Source organism: Lissotriton helveticus, chromosome 3_1 (genome assembly GCF_964261635.1).
Source record: "Lissotriton helveticus chromosome 3_1, aLisHel1.1, whole genome shotgun sequence".
Taxonomy (NCBI): Eukaryota; Metazoa; Chordata; class Amphibia; order Caudata; family Salamandridae; genus Lissotriton; species Lissotriton helveticus.
In genome coordinates this window covers 855,444,661-855,461,704 of record NC_136061.1, presented here as the reverse complement: position 1 = coordinate 855,461,704, position 17,044 = coordinate 855,444,661, and the positions used below count along the sequence as shown (strand labels likewise).

Sequence of the window (17,044 nt, the reverse complement as noted above, 5' to 3'; positions counted from 1 at the left end):
TTTCTGAAGACAGGCCTCTTTTCCAAAAGCAAACGCTTGATCAATTTCCTGGAGTGTGGCGCACCCTCAGGGCTCCCTGAGAGGTGGGATGGGGGGCAGGGATGAGGTAAGCCCATCATTTACGTTTCGCATGAGACACAGTCAGGTGAAGTCCAACTGCAGCAGGACACAAAGCAAGCTGTCCTTGGAAGAAAGCCCAAGGTCAAAAGTGCTGCGCTGGCCGAATACTCCTGGTCACCTGAAGAAGATACGCTATGTCAGGCTCAGGGGAGGTCTTCTGATGGGGTTCTCCAGAAGAGAAATGGATGAACACACTCCAAGATGTGGCTTCTCTATGTCGACACCAGAGACCCAGCATCTTCTCCCTGGTCTAACGTCCATGCTTCGTAATAGGATGACATCCTTTCCATGTGACTGCACAATTTTCAGGAACAAATGGCTGTGCCCCTCTTTCTACAGAGAGATATGGGATCTGAGAGGCGCACAGCTGCCACATTTGGCAGACCACCCTAGAGAGCAAAGTGTGGGCTTGGAAGAGATAACAAGACAATACGCAGATCAAGCGGAGGACCAAGAACATTGTTGTGTCCTGGTTCATTCCCATCCAGAGGGACAACAGCCCGGAGACAGGTGGGAAACTTTAACACCAGTGCCACGACGAAGAACAAGAAAAAGAGGGTGACGAGCAGATATTCGCTGGGTGACTTAAGAAGGTTAACAAAGAGTATTTGTAATGGAAGATGGAGAGTTACGAGCAAGGATGACTAGTTCTAGTTTCATCAGGGAGAGGACTTTAAGCAGCACCCCCCCGCAAACTGGTTGACCCCTGAAATAGTGATGATTAAGAGCAATCATTTTACCTCTTGATGGCCTGTTGGGGTCAGATTTGACTCCCATCAGACATTTCGCTGTATTCTACAGTAACGCTTTGCACCACTTTTAGTTCAATTATACAATGGACAACACTTTAAGGGTAATTAACAGTGCAAGCGATGCATTTCATAAGAACCTATTCATACACAATGGAGAAAGAAAGGCGGATGCCCAATATTCACATTCAAAAGATGAATTACAGCTAAATGTTCATGATTTTTTTTCTGATTTTCTAAGAGGCCAAGATGGTGCAAAACCAAGGCGTCACCCCTTTGAAGTTTCACCAGTTCTGCTTCTCCTTACTAGTTTATTTGTTTTTACATCTGAAAAGCAGGAGATAACAAGCACTGACAATGTCAGTCTTGCATTTAGAGTCCTAAATGAAATATTTTTAACAAGCGTACTGCCTTAAAAATAAAACAAAAAACCAATTGCTTTTGGTATACAATACCCATGAGATAACACATGTAATGGGTAACAATTCAGTGTACTTTTTAAATGTAACACAGTCCCTCATGCACTGTAATGCAGACACGTTCTAGGAGTAATAATACACCACCAGCCAATAGCATTAGGTGAAAAAGATTCTTTTTTTCTGGGTGGAACGAAAGCCCACACTCGCTCTATTTTTAAAGAGTTGGCAGCAGTAGAGCAAATAAACAGTTAGGCTGTCAAGCCAGACCTAAAAAGGAACTTGGAACTGCAAATATTGCCAGTAAATCCACTGTCCATCCTAACCAACCAACAGATTTATTGTTGGGAGTATAATCATTCCACCTACGCGGCCTTTGTGCAGTCAAGGTTTCAGACCATGTGTTGTGTCCTGTACACAATGAGACCATTATTAGATTTTGATGCAATATACAAGAACACTAGAATGATTCAACATTGTAGTACTTAGCAAGGCATTTTCCAAGCAAATATCACCTTCACAGCCAAACAACCACCAGATTATGGCAGAGAAGGCGTAATGGCCCACTGCTGACAGAGGCGTGGTCACCATAGGGTTTGGAAAACCAGTGTTAACTTATAGTCGGACCTCTTACAGGCCCAGTTCAAAGCCTTTCTACAACAGCACTGTGCATAGTTTAAGGTAAAATAGTTCTTGAATCCTCGTAACATTGTCAGGCGGCACATAGTTAAGAGTAGGTGCCCAATGCCCAGAGAACGCCTAGGACTGTCTTCCTAAGGGTGGGAGGGATTCAGTATATACATTGTAACACCTGCCAAATAAGTACACAAAGTATCTTGAGAAGAAAATGATTGGTTTGTGAAAATTCACTCCCACTGGAGGGTTACATTTTGTGGGTACTGGATTGTGGTTTCAAGCAGACATGGCCTACTTGGGTAGCGTGGGGTGTAACAAACAGACACACCAAACTCCAAAGAGACAAAATTTGGTCAACATTGACTATAAATCTTTCTTCCTCCCCATACATACATATGTATATTTGCATGGGAAACACAGTGTCAAAGGTCACTTTTGGTGGCTTGAAATTGTTGTAGGACTGTTTCTTAGGCCTTAAACTTGGTCTTCACGTGCAGCACCACATTTGGTGTACCCTGCAGGGCTGCACTGTGGGGAAAAGTGCTCAGAGCCCCATACTTAAACCCCATGCACTACTTCCCGTCATCTTGAAGAGCTTTTTGGAATGCCTCCCAAGTTTCCTGAGGATTTTGGAATGTCTCACATGTTTTTGTACAAGACAAAACACGAAGAACAACAAACAGGGCATGTAGGACAAGGAAAGTCTGATATGGCACAACAAACAGAGTGTACAAAATAACATTTTCAAACATCTCACACCAAGATATCTGAGCTTCAAATATATTTTGTCATTCATTTCATCAAGAATTCATTTACTTGATGGAAAGAGAAATCTGCACAGCAGTAAAGACAGTAGTCCAATCACCAACTTCAGTTCCCAGGGAGGTACTGGAGCAGACACAGGGTAGGGAGCTGGCGGATCAATCATGCGGGGCTCCAGAGAACAACGGAGGGATGGTCCATGCAGAAAGCGATTTCGAAAGGGAAGTTGGAAACAATCATGCGGGATTCTTGAAGAGATTCCAAGAACTTGTCATGAACCAAAAATCACCAAAAGTAAAAAGGACCAACAGAAAATACCCAAAGAGAACGCAAGAGAATGAAGATATAAGAGGATGATCCATTTGGGGGTGCCGAGGTAGGACAGATGGATGGAGGAAGGAAAGTGGATGGGGAAAGTGGTACCCACTAGCAACATGTTCTTGCCAAATGGATAAGGGAATACCAGCAAGAACACTACACAGGCATGAAGTGGAGCAACCAGACAGGCAGAAGACAGAATCAAAGGGAGGGTGAGGGTCAGAGGAATGGAGCACAGGCAGCCCCATTGGATTTTCCACATTTCCAGTTTCTTCTAGAGGTCCCACCCGCCCCATGCCTCTCCGTGCAGCTACTGGACCGCAGGAGATCAACGGCTAATAAGTACTTCTTACTTCTACTGGGCGAGTTCCAGAGGGTGGCAGAAGATTTCGAGAGCCTTTTGTTGATTATAGAGTCCACATGTTTAGGGAGATTTACTGCAGATATCGAGCACCTGTTTGTACCTAAAAAGGGAGAAAATATAGTTTGTTAGGCAAATTGTCAAGGGTCCCTACAGTTTTGCTTCCTCCCTGCCCCACCTGCGCTCTGGCAGTTATCCGTATAATTGAACAAGCCACCATTCTTGTGTGCTCCCCGGCCTGTTTTGACGGTTTTTCCCAAAACGCAAGACAAAATAACAAGGACCTTCCACAGTTACAGGCCAGAGTGTACACTCCCTATAAGCTAGGACAAATAGGTTTGGCAGGTGCAGCTTCTACATTTATTTTAATGAATCATTTTCCAATAAAGTGCAAGGGCGCTCGGATACCACCATGAATGACAACATACATAGTTGCTTAAGAAAGAGGAAGACGAGGCACAGATCATAAACAGGCTCACCCTGAAGGTTTATGAACTTAATAGTTATGTACAAAACTGCACAGGCAACAATTCCAACGCTTCACCATGTATAGGACCAAACTGTAGTACCTCATACATACATGGATCATGAGGAAAAACAAATTAACTACAAGCAGCATATTTGAGGTAATCTTAAATAAATAAAAAAAAATACTGCGGAACACCGAACATAGTAAAGTCGTATTAACTCCAATTTATAGCGTTGGTAAGACCAGTTTTTAGACTACTGTGATGAACTTTGGTCGTTCTAAATAAATAAAATTGAAGACAATGGCATATTTCACCCTGCCTCTAACCTGCCTAGCTGAGCTAATCCTCGGTGGCTTCACCTTTCCCACATCCATAGTGGTACAGCCCTATTTCCTTTAGCCAGACAGTGCAGCTAGCCTTCTGCCTGTGCAGCAAATTTACAAAAATCTTTGTTGCCTTAAGAGCTGGGTAAAGATGGGGCAGTGAGTGCAGAAGTGTAGCTGTAAAATCCTGCTTCAGCCATCTCATGCTGGACAGCCACCCCCCAATCACCATCATCCCATGGCCCACCAAGGTCCTACAGAAAATGGCGGCCTCATTACATAGCATTCATGGAGTCCCAATTCATCCTGGACCCTCGCCACCTGAGTGTCGGGCCCATGCAAGGGTCAAAAGGGACCCTCTTCAAGGCAACCTTATTCATTTCATTTCATTTCATTTCAATGAAATTAAGATTAAGGGCTGGTGCGAGAGAGGGGTGGACGCCATCTTGGGAGTACGGAGGGGTAGCGCTCTAGCTGCGGGCTGCCTCCCGCCCTTTCTGATGACTTAAACCGCGCTGTAACGCGGGCGCACAGAATAGTGTGTTATCTACCCCGGAGGCGGAAAGCCGGGGGACGTAAGGCTTGCAGAATACGTTTTTAAAACGGTGCATATTTTAAAATTGCGGCGCAATACGTTTTAATTGATTGAATTATTTTTAAAAATTGTGTATTTAGAAATTGTATGTGGATTTTAGAATACTTAAAATTCGCATCCTAATCACTCCCTACCTTGTCCTCGTTCAAACCACTCCTTGACCCCTGCTCCCTGCACAGCCGATTAAGGGCTGGTGCGAGAGAGGGGTGGACGCCATCTTGGGAGTACGGAGGGGTAGCGCTCTAGCTGCTGGCTGCCTCCCACCCTCTCTTCTTCACCAATAAAATGATTGCTTCTTCCCGGCGGCGCAGCGGGCCGGCACAGCGGGCGTGCCGGCGACGCGCCAACGGCAAGCCCGTCTGCGCCCGTCTGGGACCAGCCGAGGCTAGGGGCAACAACCCCTGTATCTTTTACAGGGAATGTTAAGAGCTATAGCTCTATTGAATTGACCAGGGTAAGAACACAAGCTAAAGTGACATGTCAACATCATTATTATCCCTTAGATATGCCCATGCACTGCCTGCACTGCAATGTGCAGCTCAAATCCGCGCCCCCTACGGATAAACAACAAGTATTTAAAATGTACCTTCTTAATTGTAGTTCTTTACCTAAACACTGTATAGAAATATCTTTATTGCTTGAGGAACTTAAGCCGGACGCAGTCTTTCTCACCGAAACGTGGTTAACCCCGTATTCGGAACCGGAGTTAGTACAAGCCCTGGGGCAGGGCTATCAAATAGTAAGGCTTGATCGGCCCAATGAGAAGGGAGGCGGCCTGGCTATTATATTTAGAGATTGCTATGCATGCCGATGCTTCCCTAACCCTTTTATGGACTGCGAAAGCATGTCTTTCTGTCTTGAGTTCTCCCCAAACATTAGTTTCTCTGGGGCGCTCATCTACCGTCCACCAGGCCCCGCTAAACAGTTCTATGTATCATTGCCCCCGGTCATGGCGGATCTAGCCTAGTCTCCATCCAATTTTACGCTGCTAGGCGATTTGAACATTCATTTCAATGACACAACCGACAATATCGCCAGAGAGCTAATCGTAGATCTCTCCGCTTTACAGATGGGCCAGCTTGTCTCATCTCCCACACACATTAGAGGACATCTGTTAGACCCAGTGTTCAGTAACTGCCCCAATCTGAAAACAGATCTCCCAATTGCTCTCCCCTGGACAGATCACCTGTTAATCCCCCTCGTTTGGGAGACCCATAAAAACCCGGCTTTAACACTTGTAGTTCGGGAAGCACGGAATTGGTCAAAACTTCCGCTGGACCAATGGGTACACGAGTTAGAAACCTCAAAACCACCAATTAATCAGGATCCTTTGGTAGCTAATGATATGTTTAATAACTGGATAAAGAACTCTCTTAATGCTATTCTTCCTATTAAGAAAACTACCTTAAAACGATCTAGGACCACGGCCCCCTGGTACTCGGCTGAGCTCCGGGAGAAAAAAGGTCAATGTAAAAGACTTGAAAGGAAATGGCGTTTGGGGTATGCCGAGTCGGATAAAACCATCTATAGAGAGGCTATTAGAGCCTATAAAAAAAAGAGATAAAGATTGCTCAATCTATATATTACACACAAAAAATCTCTGAAGCTGGCTCTAACTCCAAAGAGATCTATCAGATCGTGAAAAGCCTCACTAAGCTCCCTCAACCTTCCCCAACCGACTATAACCCACAATCTCGGTGCGAGGATCTGGCGGAGTTTTTCTTCCATAAAATCGATCTTATCTATTCATCTTTCCCGGCCACATCTTCCCCGGCCACAGATCTGATTGCCCCGGGGGATTTACCATCGCCCATCAACCCAGTCACAGATCTGATTGCCCCGGTGGATTTACCATCGCCCTCTCTGCAGGATGCTAAGTGTAACCTGTCGCCCTTTTTAGATGAATTTCCCTTGCTAAGCTCCGAACTACTCGCCACTCTAATGACGCAAGTGAAATCAGGTTCTCCTAGTGACCCTGCCCCCCCTCGTACCTTGGTTGCCGCGACCCGTACCATTCTCCCCATTATGTTAAAAGTACTTAATGCCTCAATCTCCACAAGTACTGTTCCACCCGCGTGGAAACAGGCCATGGTGCGGGCACTCGTGAAAAAACCTAACATGGACACCAACAATCTTAATAATTACCGTCCCATCTCTTTGCTTCCGTGGGCTTGTAAAATCTTAGAGAAATACATACATGGTTTTTTAACATCTTTTCTTGAGAGTAATCAGCTGCTTGATTCCTCACAGACAGGTTTGCGCCCCAAACATGGAACGGAGACCACTCTGCTGGCGGTTACGGAGGAAACCAGAAAAATCTTAGATCGAGGAGGATCGGTGGCAGTCGTCCTCCTCGATCTAAGCGCTGCATTTGACACGGTAAACCATAATATTCTAGTGCAGCGTCTTCCAGATATAGGAATATCAGGCAGAGCTCTAGAGTGGCTCAAATCCTTTTTGAGCAATAGAACCTTTCAGGTATACGAAGAAAACACCATCTCCTCCAGTAAACATTTGGACTGTGGAGTCCCACAGGGCTCATCTTTGAGCCCGACGTTATTTAACGTCTACATGAGACCGCTGGCTGAGATCGTCCGTCCATATGGGATTAAGATCATTACATATGCGGACGATACTCAGCTGGTGGTCTCTCTGGCTCAAGAGGGCGGTTCCTCTGCCAGGGCGGATTTGGCGGGCTGTCTAGAGAAAGTCAAAAGCTGGATGACCAAGTCTTGTCTCAAGCTCAATGGAGACAAGACTGAGCTTATGTAGCTGGGCCGATCTGCTCCAGTCTATCAATTCGATCTGGCCCCCTTGTCTGGGTCTGCCACCGACACCCAAGGACACTATAAAGAGTCTCGGAATATGGTTAGACAAGTCTCTGACGTTTGACTATCAGGCAACCAAACTGTCTGCCACTTGCTTTGGTCTCCTTAGAATCCTCAAAAAGATTCTTCCCCGGTTACCTCTTGAAGCAAAGCAAATTGTGATACAGGGCCTGATGCAATCTCGTTTGGACTTCGGGAATGCCCTGTATTTAGGAGCCCCTTATTTTACTCTACGTAAACTCCAAATAATTCAAAATTGTGCTGCCCGTACGTTATTGCAAATCCCCCGTAGGCTATCGGTTAAGTCCGGGCTGAAAAGCCTACACTGGCTCCCTGTTAGGGAGAGAATTAGTTTTAAGTCCCTTTGTATCGCCCATCAGGCTTTCTGGGCAATTGGCCCGGCAATTAACCTTTCTCTAATCACTCCGTATCACCCCAGTAGACAACTGCGTTCAGCCCATGTCCTTTTGGCTACAGTGCCGAAGATCAGGAGGATAAGAGCAGGAGGTCGCTCTTTTTCCTTCAATGTGGCCAAGCTGTGGAATGCTCTCCCCCAATACCTAAGGTCGAACCTGGAACTGACCTCCGTCCGTAAGCATCTGAAAACGTTCCTGTTCAACAAGTAGAGCACCTTCCCAGCTTATATGTCATGTAAATAGCACCTTCAGTCTCAGCGCTTCAACGCCCCAGGGCAGCTATGTGCGCTCTACAAAAATCATTCATTTCATTCATTCATTTCATCCATACCGGACACCTTTCATAGTCTCTAATCACACTCGCCGATGAGAAAATAAACCCGTCCACCATATCCTCCGCCCTCTGAAATGTCTTTCATCATAAATAGTTACCTGGAGTAGCTTGGGTGGGGGCTCAATGCTCAGACTTATATATGGTTATCTTAAGAGCCTACAAAGGAATCCTTCCACCCTCCTGCTCTGACATGGGCTGTCAGAGAATACAGCCTGGATTTCCACCCCTATCCAAATGAACACCAGATCTACCATAAGATGGAGGACCACTGAACCTGCTCGCTACCATTTAAAGAAAGAAGGTTGTGGAGGGATGGAATCAGCCGGAGGTTAAATGGCACAACTGAAGGCGCGTCTCTACAGCACCTGCACAAGCTACTCTATCATCCACCCAAACCAGTTGGCCACTAACATTTTCGCAGTCTGCAATAAACCTACATTTGCACACTCAAACTGCAAATTTGGTCTATCCTACTAAATAGAAGCCTTAAGTAAATGGATCTTATTAGACACTCAGATGAAGCTTCTTCTACAGTATGCAATATCATCTCACAGGAGCGGTTGGCACTTGAAGAAATTAGAGGTTCGAGTACCTCTTCCCTTCTTTTAGTATGAAGTTCAAAGTGGGCACAACAAAAAACACAAAAACTGGAGAAAATTAAAAGAAGACTTAAGTGTAACATCTGCAGGATAGGGGAAGGAAGCAAATGACTTCATTTAACACGCCGTATGACCAGCACCAGGCGATGAAACCGAATTAGAAAACACATGAATTCATTAATCCACTGGTTATACCTGTTCCAGTTCAGTGGTTAGGCTGAGACTTTAACCCCTCCTTCCAGCCTGACATGATGACAGAGACCATGTGGCCCTTTATAGGTTTGTCCTGGCACTACCTCTTTTCTCTTTAATGTCACATTCCTTTTGCCCTACAACAACAGTATACTCAATGTGTACATATTTACACTTCAGGGCCTTAGTTTTTGGTGTGTCCGCCAAAACTGGAACGCATCATTTTTGCTAAAATGTCCCATTGTGAACATGAATTTCTTTTGGTGCATCTTGCTAAACCTACCCTCTGCCCTATTAACAAGCGCATTCATAATCAGTATATTTACCACTAAAGGAATATTAATGTGCCACAAATGTCCTCATTAGAGCAATCAGCAACTAAGCACAAATGTGTGGAAAACCCTGAAATAATCACAATACCACAATTTCCATTCCTTGGGATAAATATATCGATAAATCAAATTTTCAAGACAACCTGCAACAGTCTTCCAGCCCAATTGAGGAAGGTGGCGTGAGGGCTTTATCTGTTTAATCAGAGACCATTTTAAAATTGACGGGCTGAGGATTAGCAGTCTCATCAGTCTAAGCACCTTGAGAATACTGGAAGATGTATGCGCGAGAGCAAGAAACGGTTCATAAATCACAAAACTGTACAACGGAGGCCCTTCCCTTCTTCCCATGGTTGGTCGACTCACATTCCGCAGTATGGTTAAGCACTGCTGCACTAATGTACAATCATAGTTACAAAGACGGTGTGACCCTATATTCCGTACAGGAACTTGGGTATACATAATAAGCACAAACTTATTATGTGGGATATGCCTGTAAACTATTGCAGTGTGCACACACCAGTAATGGTCAGGAGCCCCTGTACATTGATCAAATTCGACAATTTAGTTTTCAAAGGCTATTGTATGATAACCAATAAGTAACAAATACCACCGATGGCCAAGTGGTCAGCATTGTGGTGGATAGTTAAAAACATAGAAGGTAAAAATAACAATTATACAAAATGTTTCACTAGCTGCAAATATAAATACAAATAATTTTATGAAATAAGAATTTGATGGTTGGACAGTGTGAACATTTCACCACACAGTTGTAATGGCGCAGGGTCTTGTGAAGAAAAGAAAACATGAAGGTGCCAAAAATACAACTTTCCCTCTTATTTAAGACAAAACACCATCTCACCAGCGAGTAAGAGAATACTGCACTGCGCTAGTACTCTACTCCTTGGGATCATCATTTTGATGAAGTGTGTGTGATATGGCTGATGAAGAAGCTGTTCTAGCGGACCAGAGACATGCTTTTGTCACTGCGTTTACACATGAACTTGGAGTAAAAAGGAGTGAGTGAAGGGGCGCTTAGGCATGAGTGACACAGTCATGCCAGCAGTGATGCAAGACGCCACCTATGAAACCGGTGAAGGTACACCGCAAATATCCAACAAGGTTGGAGCTCCATCTAAGGGTCAATCCTGCAGCCTCTTAGCTCATGCATCAATGATGGCTTGAAGGGGCAATACCGGCCAACATGTTGCGGACTAGTATAGTCGGGAGAATTCCTAAGAGGTCTGTCCGCAGAGTACATCAGGACCTGGTAGAGTTAGTATTGTGCTAAGCTAATTTCGGTTGGACAGCTAGCTCTACTGTCCGGGACGAGTGTATATGTACAATCACCTGCTTCATTTCTGCTGAGAAGGCAAGGGATACTCACCTTGGACTTTAAATCAAGATTTTGCGGTTCAGTCCAAAAGCAAATGAATGAGTTTCAGTAGTCTGGGAATGTGCAGACACATTTAAAGAGTAAAATGAAAGTGAAGTGCCACTCGCAGTGCAAGTGCCTGTCTGCTGTGGCCTCAAGCCCCACTCAGTGGTGTTGGGGCAAAAGGGTGATGGGCAGGGTTCAAGACCAGTAACCTTAATCTAGGTGGAATGGATGGTTGCCACAGATATACAAAGAGCTCTCATGAGCTGGCTGGTAAAAAGCTATTCTGGCTTTCAGCCTGGAAGCCCATTTTTAGGTCTCGCCTGTCGATGCGCATGCGCATCGAGCAAGCGAGACTATAGGGGCTCATCCAGACTTTATCTAACTTGCAAGGAATCGTGGCGATTCCTTGCAGTGCCCGTGACTTTTAAGCTCAATGCGCATGTGCATTGAGCTTAAAAGCGCGTGCACATGCCCCCAGCCGCCTGCCTTGCCTACTCTCTCTCACAGCCTCCCCCAGCTCCGCCCCCTCACTACTTGATTGCACGGCCGCTAGGCCGTGCCTCCCCTACTCTCCTCCCCCCTCCTCCTCTCCTCCCCTGCCTGCCTGCCGCTAGGCCGTGCCTCCCCTACTCTCCTCCCCCCTCCTCCTCCTACTGCCGTGTCGCACCTCTCCCCTCTCCTCTCCCCTCTCCGCCCCCTCCCCTGCCAGCCGTGTTACGGTGAAAGGCTTGTTTGTTTATTTTACCCGCCGTGTCTCTGCTGCTTCCCCCTGTCCTGTCTCTCCTCCTCTCCCTCTCTATACCCTCCCCCTCCCCCCCACCACTCCCATCAAGTCCCTCTGGCCCTTCCCTCCTCCCCGGACCCCTCCTCCCCTGCCCCCTCCTCCCCTGCCCCCTCCACCCTTTCTTGTTTCTTTTCTTGGCATAGCTGATGACGTTGGTGGCCTCTGCTGCGCGAGCTCAGTGATGAGCGCAGACTTTACCCGAAGGTGTCAGAGCGCTTGTTTAACTAGCCGCCTCTTCCCGGCTAGCCCCACACTCCTCTGTGATCCTCAATAGAGAGCAGTCCTCGCACAGCCACGATAATGGAGAACAGGGTGTTCTGCTTTTCCGCCTTCTACTCGTCGGCCCTGGTGACCCCCCCTGACCTGTGCACGTGATCTAGCCTGATGGACCCTCACCCCCCCCCCCCCATCACTGGCCTAACACTCCCTGCTGGCATGTGTGAGTAAGTGTGATGGAACCGCACACCCCTTGTGGCATGTGTTCCTCAGTGTGATCGACACTGCCCCAGGCTTGTGCCCTTGCCCCCCTCATCCTGCCCACCCCCACCCCCCCATTGACTGATTCTTACCAAAGTTCGAGGGGACCATTAAGAGGAGACAGTTCTAGCCGGTCACATTGGGTGTGAGGTATTGCGGGTGTCTCGTGTGTGTTTGTCCGTGTGTTCGACTGTACATGTCTCTACGTGCGTTTGTGTATTTCTTTCTGTCTGCCTAGTTGTGTGCCTGTCTGCGGGAGTGCATTCGGACTGTGTGTCCCCATTTGTTTATGTGTGTGTGTGTGTGCGTTTGTGTATATTCCCCATCGAGGATCTTATCCAGTCTTTCCTCAGCCTGCAGCCGATTGTTTCTTTCTCCTGTTTGTTGGTTGCCTCTCCACAGTACTCCCTCTGTTTCATGTAGAATTTACAGCGCTTTGGAGCCCTCTGAGGCGCTGCACAAAGACCGCGTTATGGTACTGAGCAGATTATGCCAAATTTCCCTTCCTTCTGTTGCTCCTCGACCTGGGGCGCGCGGACCTGGGCGCTGGCTGACCCTCCCCGGGCCGAGGGGCGGCGCTGTCCACTCTCCGCCAGCTGGACCCCCCCCCGACCTGTGTACGTGATCTAGCCTGATGGACCCTGCCCTCCCCCCCTTTCACTGGCCTAACACCCCCTGCTGGCATGTGTGAGTAAGTGTGATGAACCCTCACACCCCCTGTGGCATGTGTTCCTCAGTGTGATCGACACTGCCCCAGGCTTGTGCCCTTGCCCCCCTCATCCTGCCCCCCCACCCCCCCCCATTGACTGATTCTTACCAAAGTTCGTGGGGACCATTAAGAGGAGACAGTTCTAGCCAGCCACATTGGGTGTGAGGTATTGCGGGTGTCTCGTGTGTGTTTGTCCGTGTGTTCGACTGTACATACCTCTACGTGCGTTTGTGTATTTCTTTCTGTCTGCCTAGTTGTGTGCCTGTCTGAGGGAGTGCATTCGGACTGTGTGTCCCAGTTGGTTTATGTGTGTGTGTATGCGTTTGTGTATATTCCCCATCGAGGATCTTATCCAGTCTTTCCTCAGCCTGCAGCCGATTGTTCCTTTCTCCCGTTTGTTGGTTGCCTCTCCACAGTACTCCCTCTGTTTCATGTTGAATTTACAGCGCTTTGGAGCCCTCTGAGGCGCTGCACAAAGACCGCGTTAAGGTACTGGGCAGATAACGCCAAATTTCCCTTCCTTCTGTTGCTCCTCGACCTGGGGCGCGCGGACCTGGGCGCTGGCTGACCCTCCCCGGGCTGAGGGGCGGCGCTGTCCACTCTCCGCCAGCTGGTCTGTTGAACAAGGTAAGTGGTCTGTGTTTACTTTTCCAGAGCGCGGCGCCAACCACGTGTGTATTATAATGTTGGACTTATGCTTTTTTGTGAGACTGTGATTTTAATGCACAAAGTGTTGTTTTTATGTTGCATGTAGGGTGCTGTGAGCATAGGAGTGTGCATCCCAGAGCAGCCCGGGGACTGCAGCCTGGAGGGTGTTTTTCTTCCTTACACCCAAGCGCATGCCTTTCAGCCAGAATTTAATGGATATAAGTGTGTGCACAATTACATGTTGGTGGTATGCTTAGCCAGGGCTTGGTGGTATGCTTAGCCAGGGCTGTTGTATGCAGTTAGGGAGTGCAGGCATGGGAACTGTTTCTGCAATGATGCAGGAATAGTGTTCAGGGTGATGTGGCCCCATGACATTAATGTAGGTCCTTGCCCTGTTCCCCTGACTTTTGCATCAAGGAGAAACTATGGCATTGTCATACACAATGCCAATAACTCAAACTTTAATGCTGCGAGACCTATTGCATTGTAAATGCTTGTTTCCTGGAGCTGCAGACAGTGGCAGGAGGAGGGTAGTGTCTAGGAGACGGAGACTTTCTGCAACGCCGCGTGCGGGCGCCTGCCTCAGCAGGGCACCTTACAACAGATTATAGAACCTTAGTCTGCAATCGCTGAAAACCCAGCAACGATAAGTAATACCAAAGGGGCTTTCAAAGACATCAGACTGAGAAAACACAAGGCAGTAATGATCATTTAATCGGATTCCCTCCTTAAACCGATCGTCTCCTTACCCGGTGCTACAAGGTCATGAGCACAAAGCGGGAAATTCGGGGACTGTTTAAATCAAACATTTTCAGGGCCTTGTGTCAGGCCACAGAGAAAAACGTATAACCGGGAAAAATATGTATATGTCCCAGGAAGAGTGACCACTGTGGTGGGATTTTTTTTGTAGCCCATCAATCTCTTGCCACTGACTCATAGACGGGAAGAAATATATCAATGTAGAGTAGACCTACTGTGGTCTACTCCACCACCCGCTGCCATATTTCGCTATCCAGGAACTGTAACATAATTTTCAGGGAGCTTGTACGCCATGCTTCCACCATATTCCACACTCCCACCTATGCCGCAGGTATCTAAGGCGCCATTCTGCATGTGGGCTTCAATGAGCTGGTTCTCACCAATGATGCGCATAAGAAGAACCAGGACACAACGTGATTAGTGCAAACCGGAAATCCAATTCAAGGTACTCAAATCACATATTCTTTAAGTCAAACTACACAAAGAATGCAATAACTAAGTACACTATGCTGGTAACAAAACCTCAAACAACCTGCCAGATCAATGAGCTGAAGATTCTCCATGCAAGATGGAGAAGGAGTCACAGCCTCACCACATGTAATGCAACTCTCTTATTCAATGTTTTGACATACAGCTGTTTAGAATAGTACCTAGATAACAATAACATGCAGCTTATGTGCGCCATAAATCAGAAAATGCAGGGAACGAGCAATTCCATAGTATTAAGGAGATGAACACCAAAGACACGCCAACAGATCATCATTGGTCTCCTGGAGCAACGCTAAGCGCCATAGTTTATAAAGAACTCTTGAAATTAATTGTCAATAGCAAAACTGCAAGTTGAACGTTCTTGAGGTTCCTTGGTCTGTAAAGGAACCTGTGCATCTACAGCTGTGAGAGGCCACTGGAAGGATCTTTTCCAAGTTAGATGGGTTGCAAGGAACCTTTACTGATGGTAGAATGGCTCCCAGGTTCTGTGGTATGTGTAAAAATCTTATCACACACATCTTGTGGGAGACCAGAGATGGAACATCTTTCAAGGTTTTTGGTTGTAAAGTATTTAAACATCAGCAGCTGGAAGAAACCAAGGGGTGAGATGTTCCAGGACAATGTTCCGCCAGCGGTTCACTACTAATAGTAGGTGCCCGTGAGCTGGAAAGGTCCTCTAAGGTTGCATGGTTTACAAAGAACCTTTGTGTCCACGGGCTGGACATTTTTCCGTTCAACTGGTTTGCACAAAACTTTACCCTCCAGTTTTATGAGAGCTCTAGTGGCAGCTCTTCTAAAAGTTGTTTGTAAAAAATAAATTTAAAAAAAACCTAATGACAGCAGGCCATATGTCACCTTTGATGTGCACTTGAACTGAAATCATACTTGAAGAACTGAGAGAGGACTATTTTCCATAAATTATTGGTTTAAAAAAAACTTTTCGCTCACTAAGGGTAAAATTAGTGGCCGGAGATGTAACATGTTCTACATTTGCACCCACAACTAAATGTGGCACCAGTGTATATAAGATTACAAGTTGTGATGATGTCTTAAGACATTTATGTTACCTGTCGCAGAGAATATTTTGTGCGACCCCCAACAGAACTGTAAAACCATCACTGCCGTCGGGATTACATGTTTTTTCAAAATTACCACACAGATCTGGGGTTTTTCCTTTCATAAATCTGGCCACGTAAAACCTTGTTGAACTGGTGCAGTTTTCGTGGGGGTAGGAAAAAAGTAATAATATTATAAACAGTGCAGCTGGAAAGGGGGAAAGTCGGGTATTAATGAACTGGCCACTATTCCAACCTAAATGTGAAGGTAATACTGCACCATGGGAAACCCCTACCCAGCGGCATCTGCATTTTCCTATGCCGCATTACTGAACCAAAGTACCAGCATACTCACAACGAAGGCCACTAGGTAATGTTCATGTCGAATGCTTGGTGTATAGACAATCGTGCCTTTTGAATCCTGGTACTACTGACTCTGCCTTAGGACTACATGCGGTTCCTACAGATTACTCTTCAACCATACCTATACCTGGTAACACAGTCTTGGAGGGACTACAAACGAAACATTTGCCTGCGCAAAGTATATAGCTGAAGCTTTGACTCTGAAAGTGCAGCAACCCCAGGGGATTGAGTCATGTCCCAGGCTCATCAAACTGGCTAAACAGTAATGCGAGAAAAAGGACCTGCTGGTGAAGTATTGACGCCATTTTAAGAATTGATTAATTGATGGGTCTCCAACATGAAACCAGGAGAAATGTGGATCAAATGGAATATGGGTGATTTCAACTGAAGACCAAGGGTTTCTGGGGTGGTTTCCCATTAAGGGCGTCGTGGCCACGCCCTTAAGTTTTTCCCAAAAATGTTAAAATTCCTCTCCTTTTATGCTATTAAAGTAAAGCTACAAACTCACGTGCACTGGCCGAGGAATGCACTTGCCCTCAGTGTTCCCTGTAAACTATGTTCAGGCTTGGTTATGTGCAGATGCGCATGTACAGTAGTGCATTTGCCGGTCTGGCATTCACACACTCAGCCTTGAGGCCTGTGATGTCACCAGCCTGGCAAAGCAATACACGTGTGGGCTGAGCGCCACCCCCTGAAGACGGTGTGACGAGGTTTGCCCCGGGCGGTTCGCCTTGAAGCCCGGCAGCACCAGAGGCTTGACGTCAATCAGTGACTGGAGTCTCCGCCGTCCCTCCCTTTCTCAACTCGTTACAGTTTGGGGTGGAGTCAGCAAGCCTTCCTAGCCCCATCCCACCCTACGACGAATTGTGACAGGGTGGGGTGTGAGGGTGCAGGCAGGAAGCAGAGCTCTGGAGTCTGCGCAGTGTGCCAG

The 17,044-nt window shown here is 46.7% G+C and overlaps 1 protein-coding gene across 9 annotated transcripts in view; it reads right to left on the bottom strand.

The window, feature by feature from the left end:
- Nucleotides 1-17,044, bottom strand: part of MAP7D1 (MAP7 domain containing 1) — a 294,703-nt gene that overhangs the window by 57,551 nt on the left and 220,108 nt on the right. For 6 of the 9 annotated variants that reach the window (XM_078681185.1, XM_078681183.1, XM_078681186.1 and 3 more), the window contains exon 6: nucleotides 3,355-3,465. The exons of the other annotated variants lie outside the window; for them this stretch is intronic. In XM_078681185.1, coding sequence (XP_078537311.1) covers nucleotides 3,355-3,465 — 111 coding nt within the window. The remainder of the gene's footprint in view (nucleotides 1-3,354; nucleotides 3,466-17,044) is intronic. 9 annotated transcript variants of the gene reach the window in all.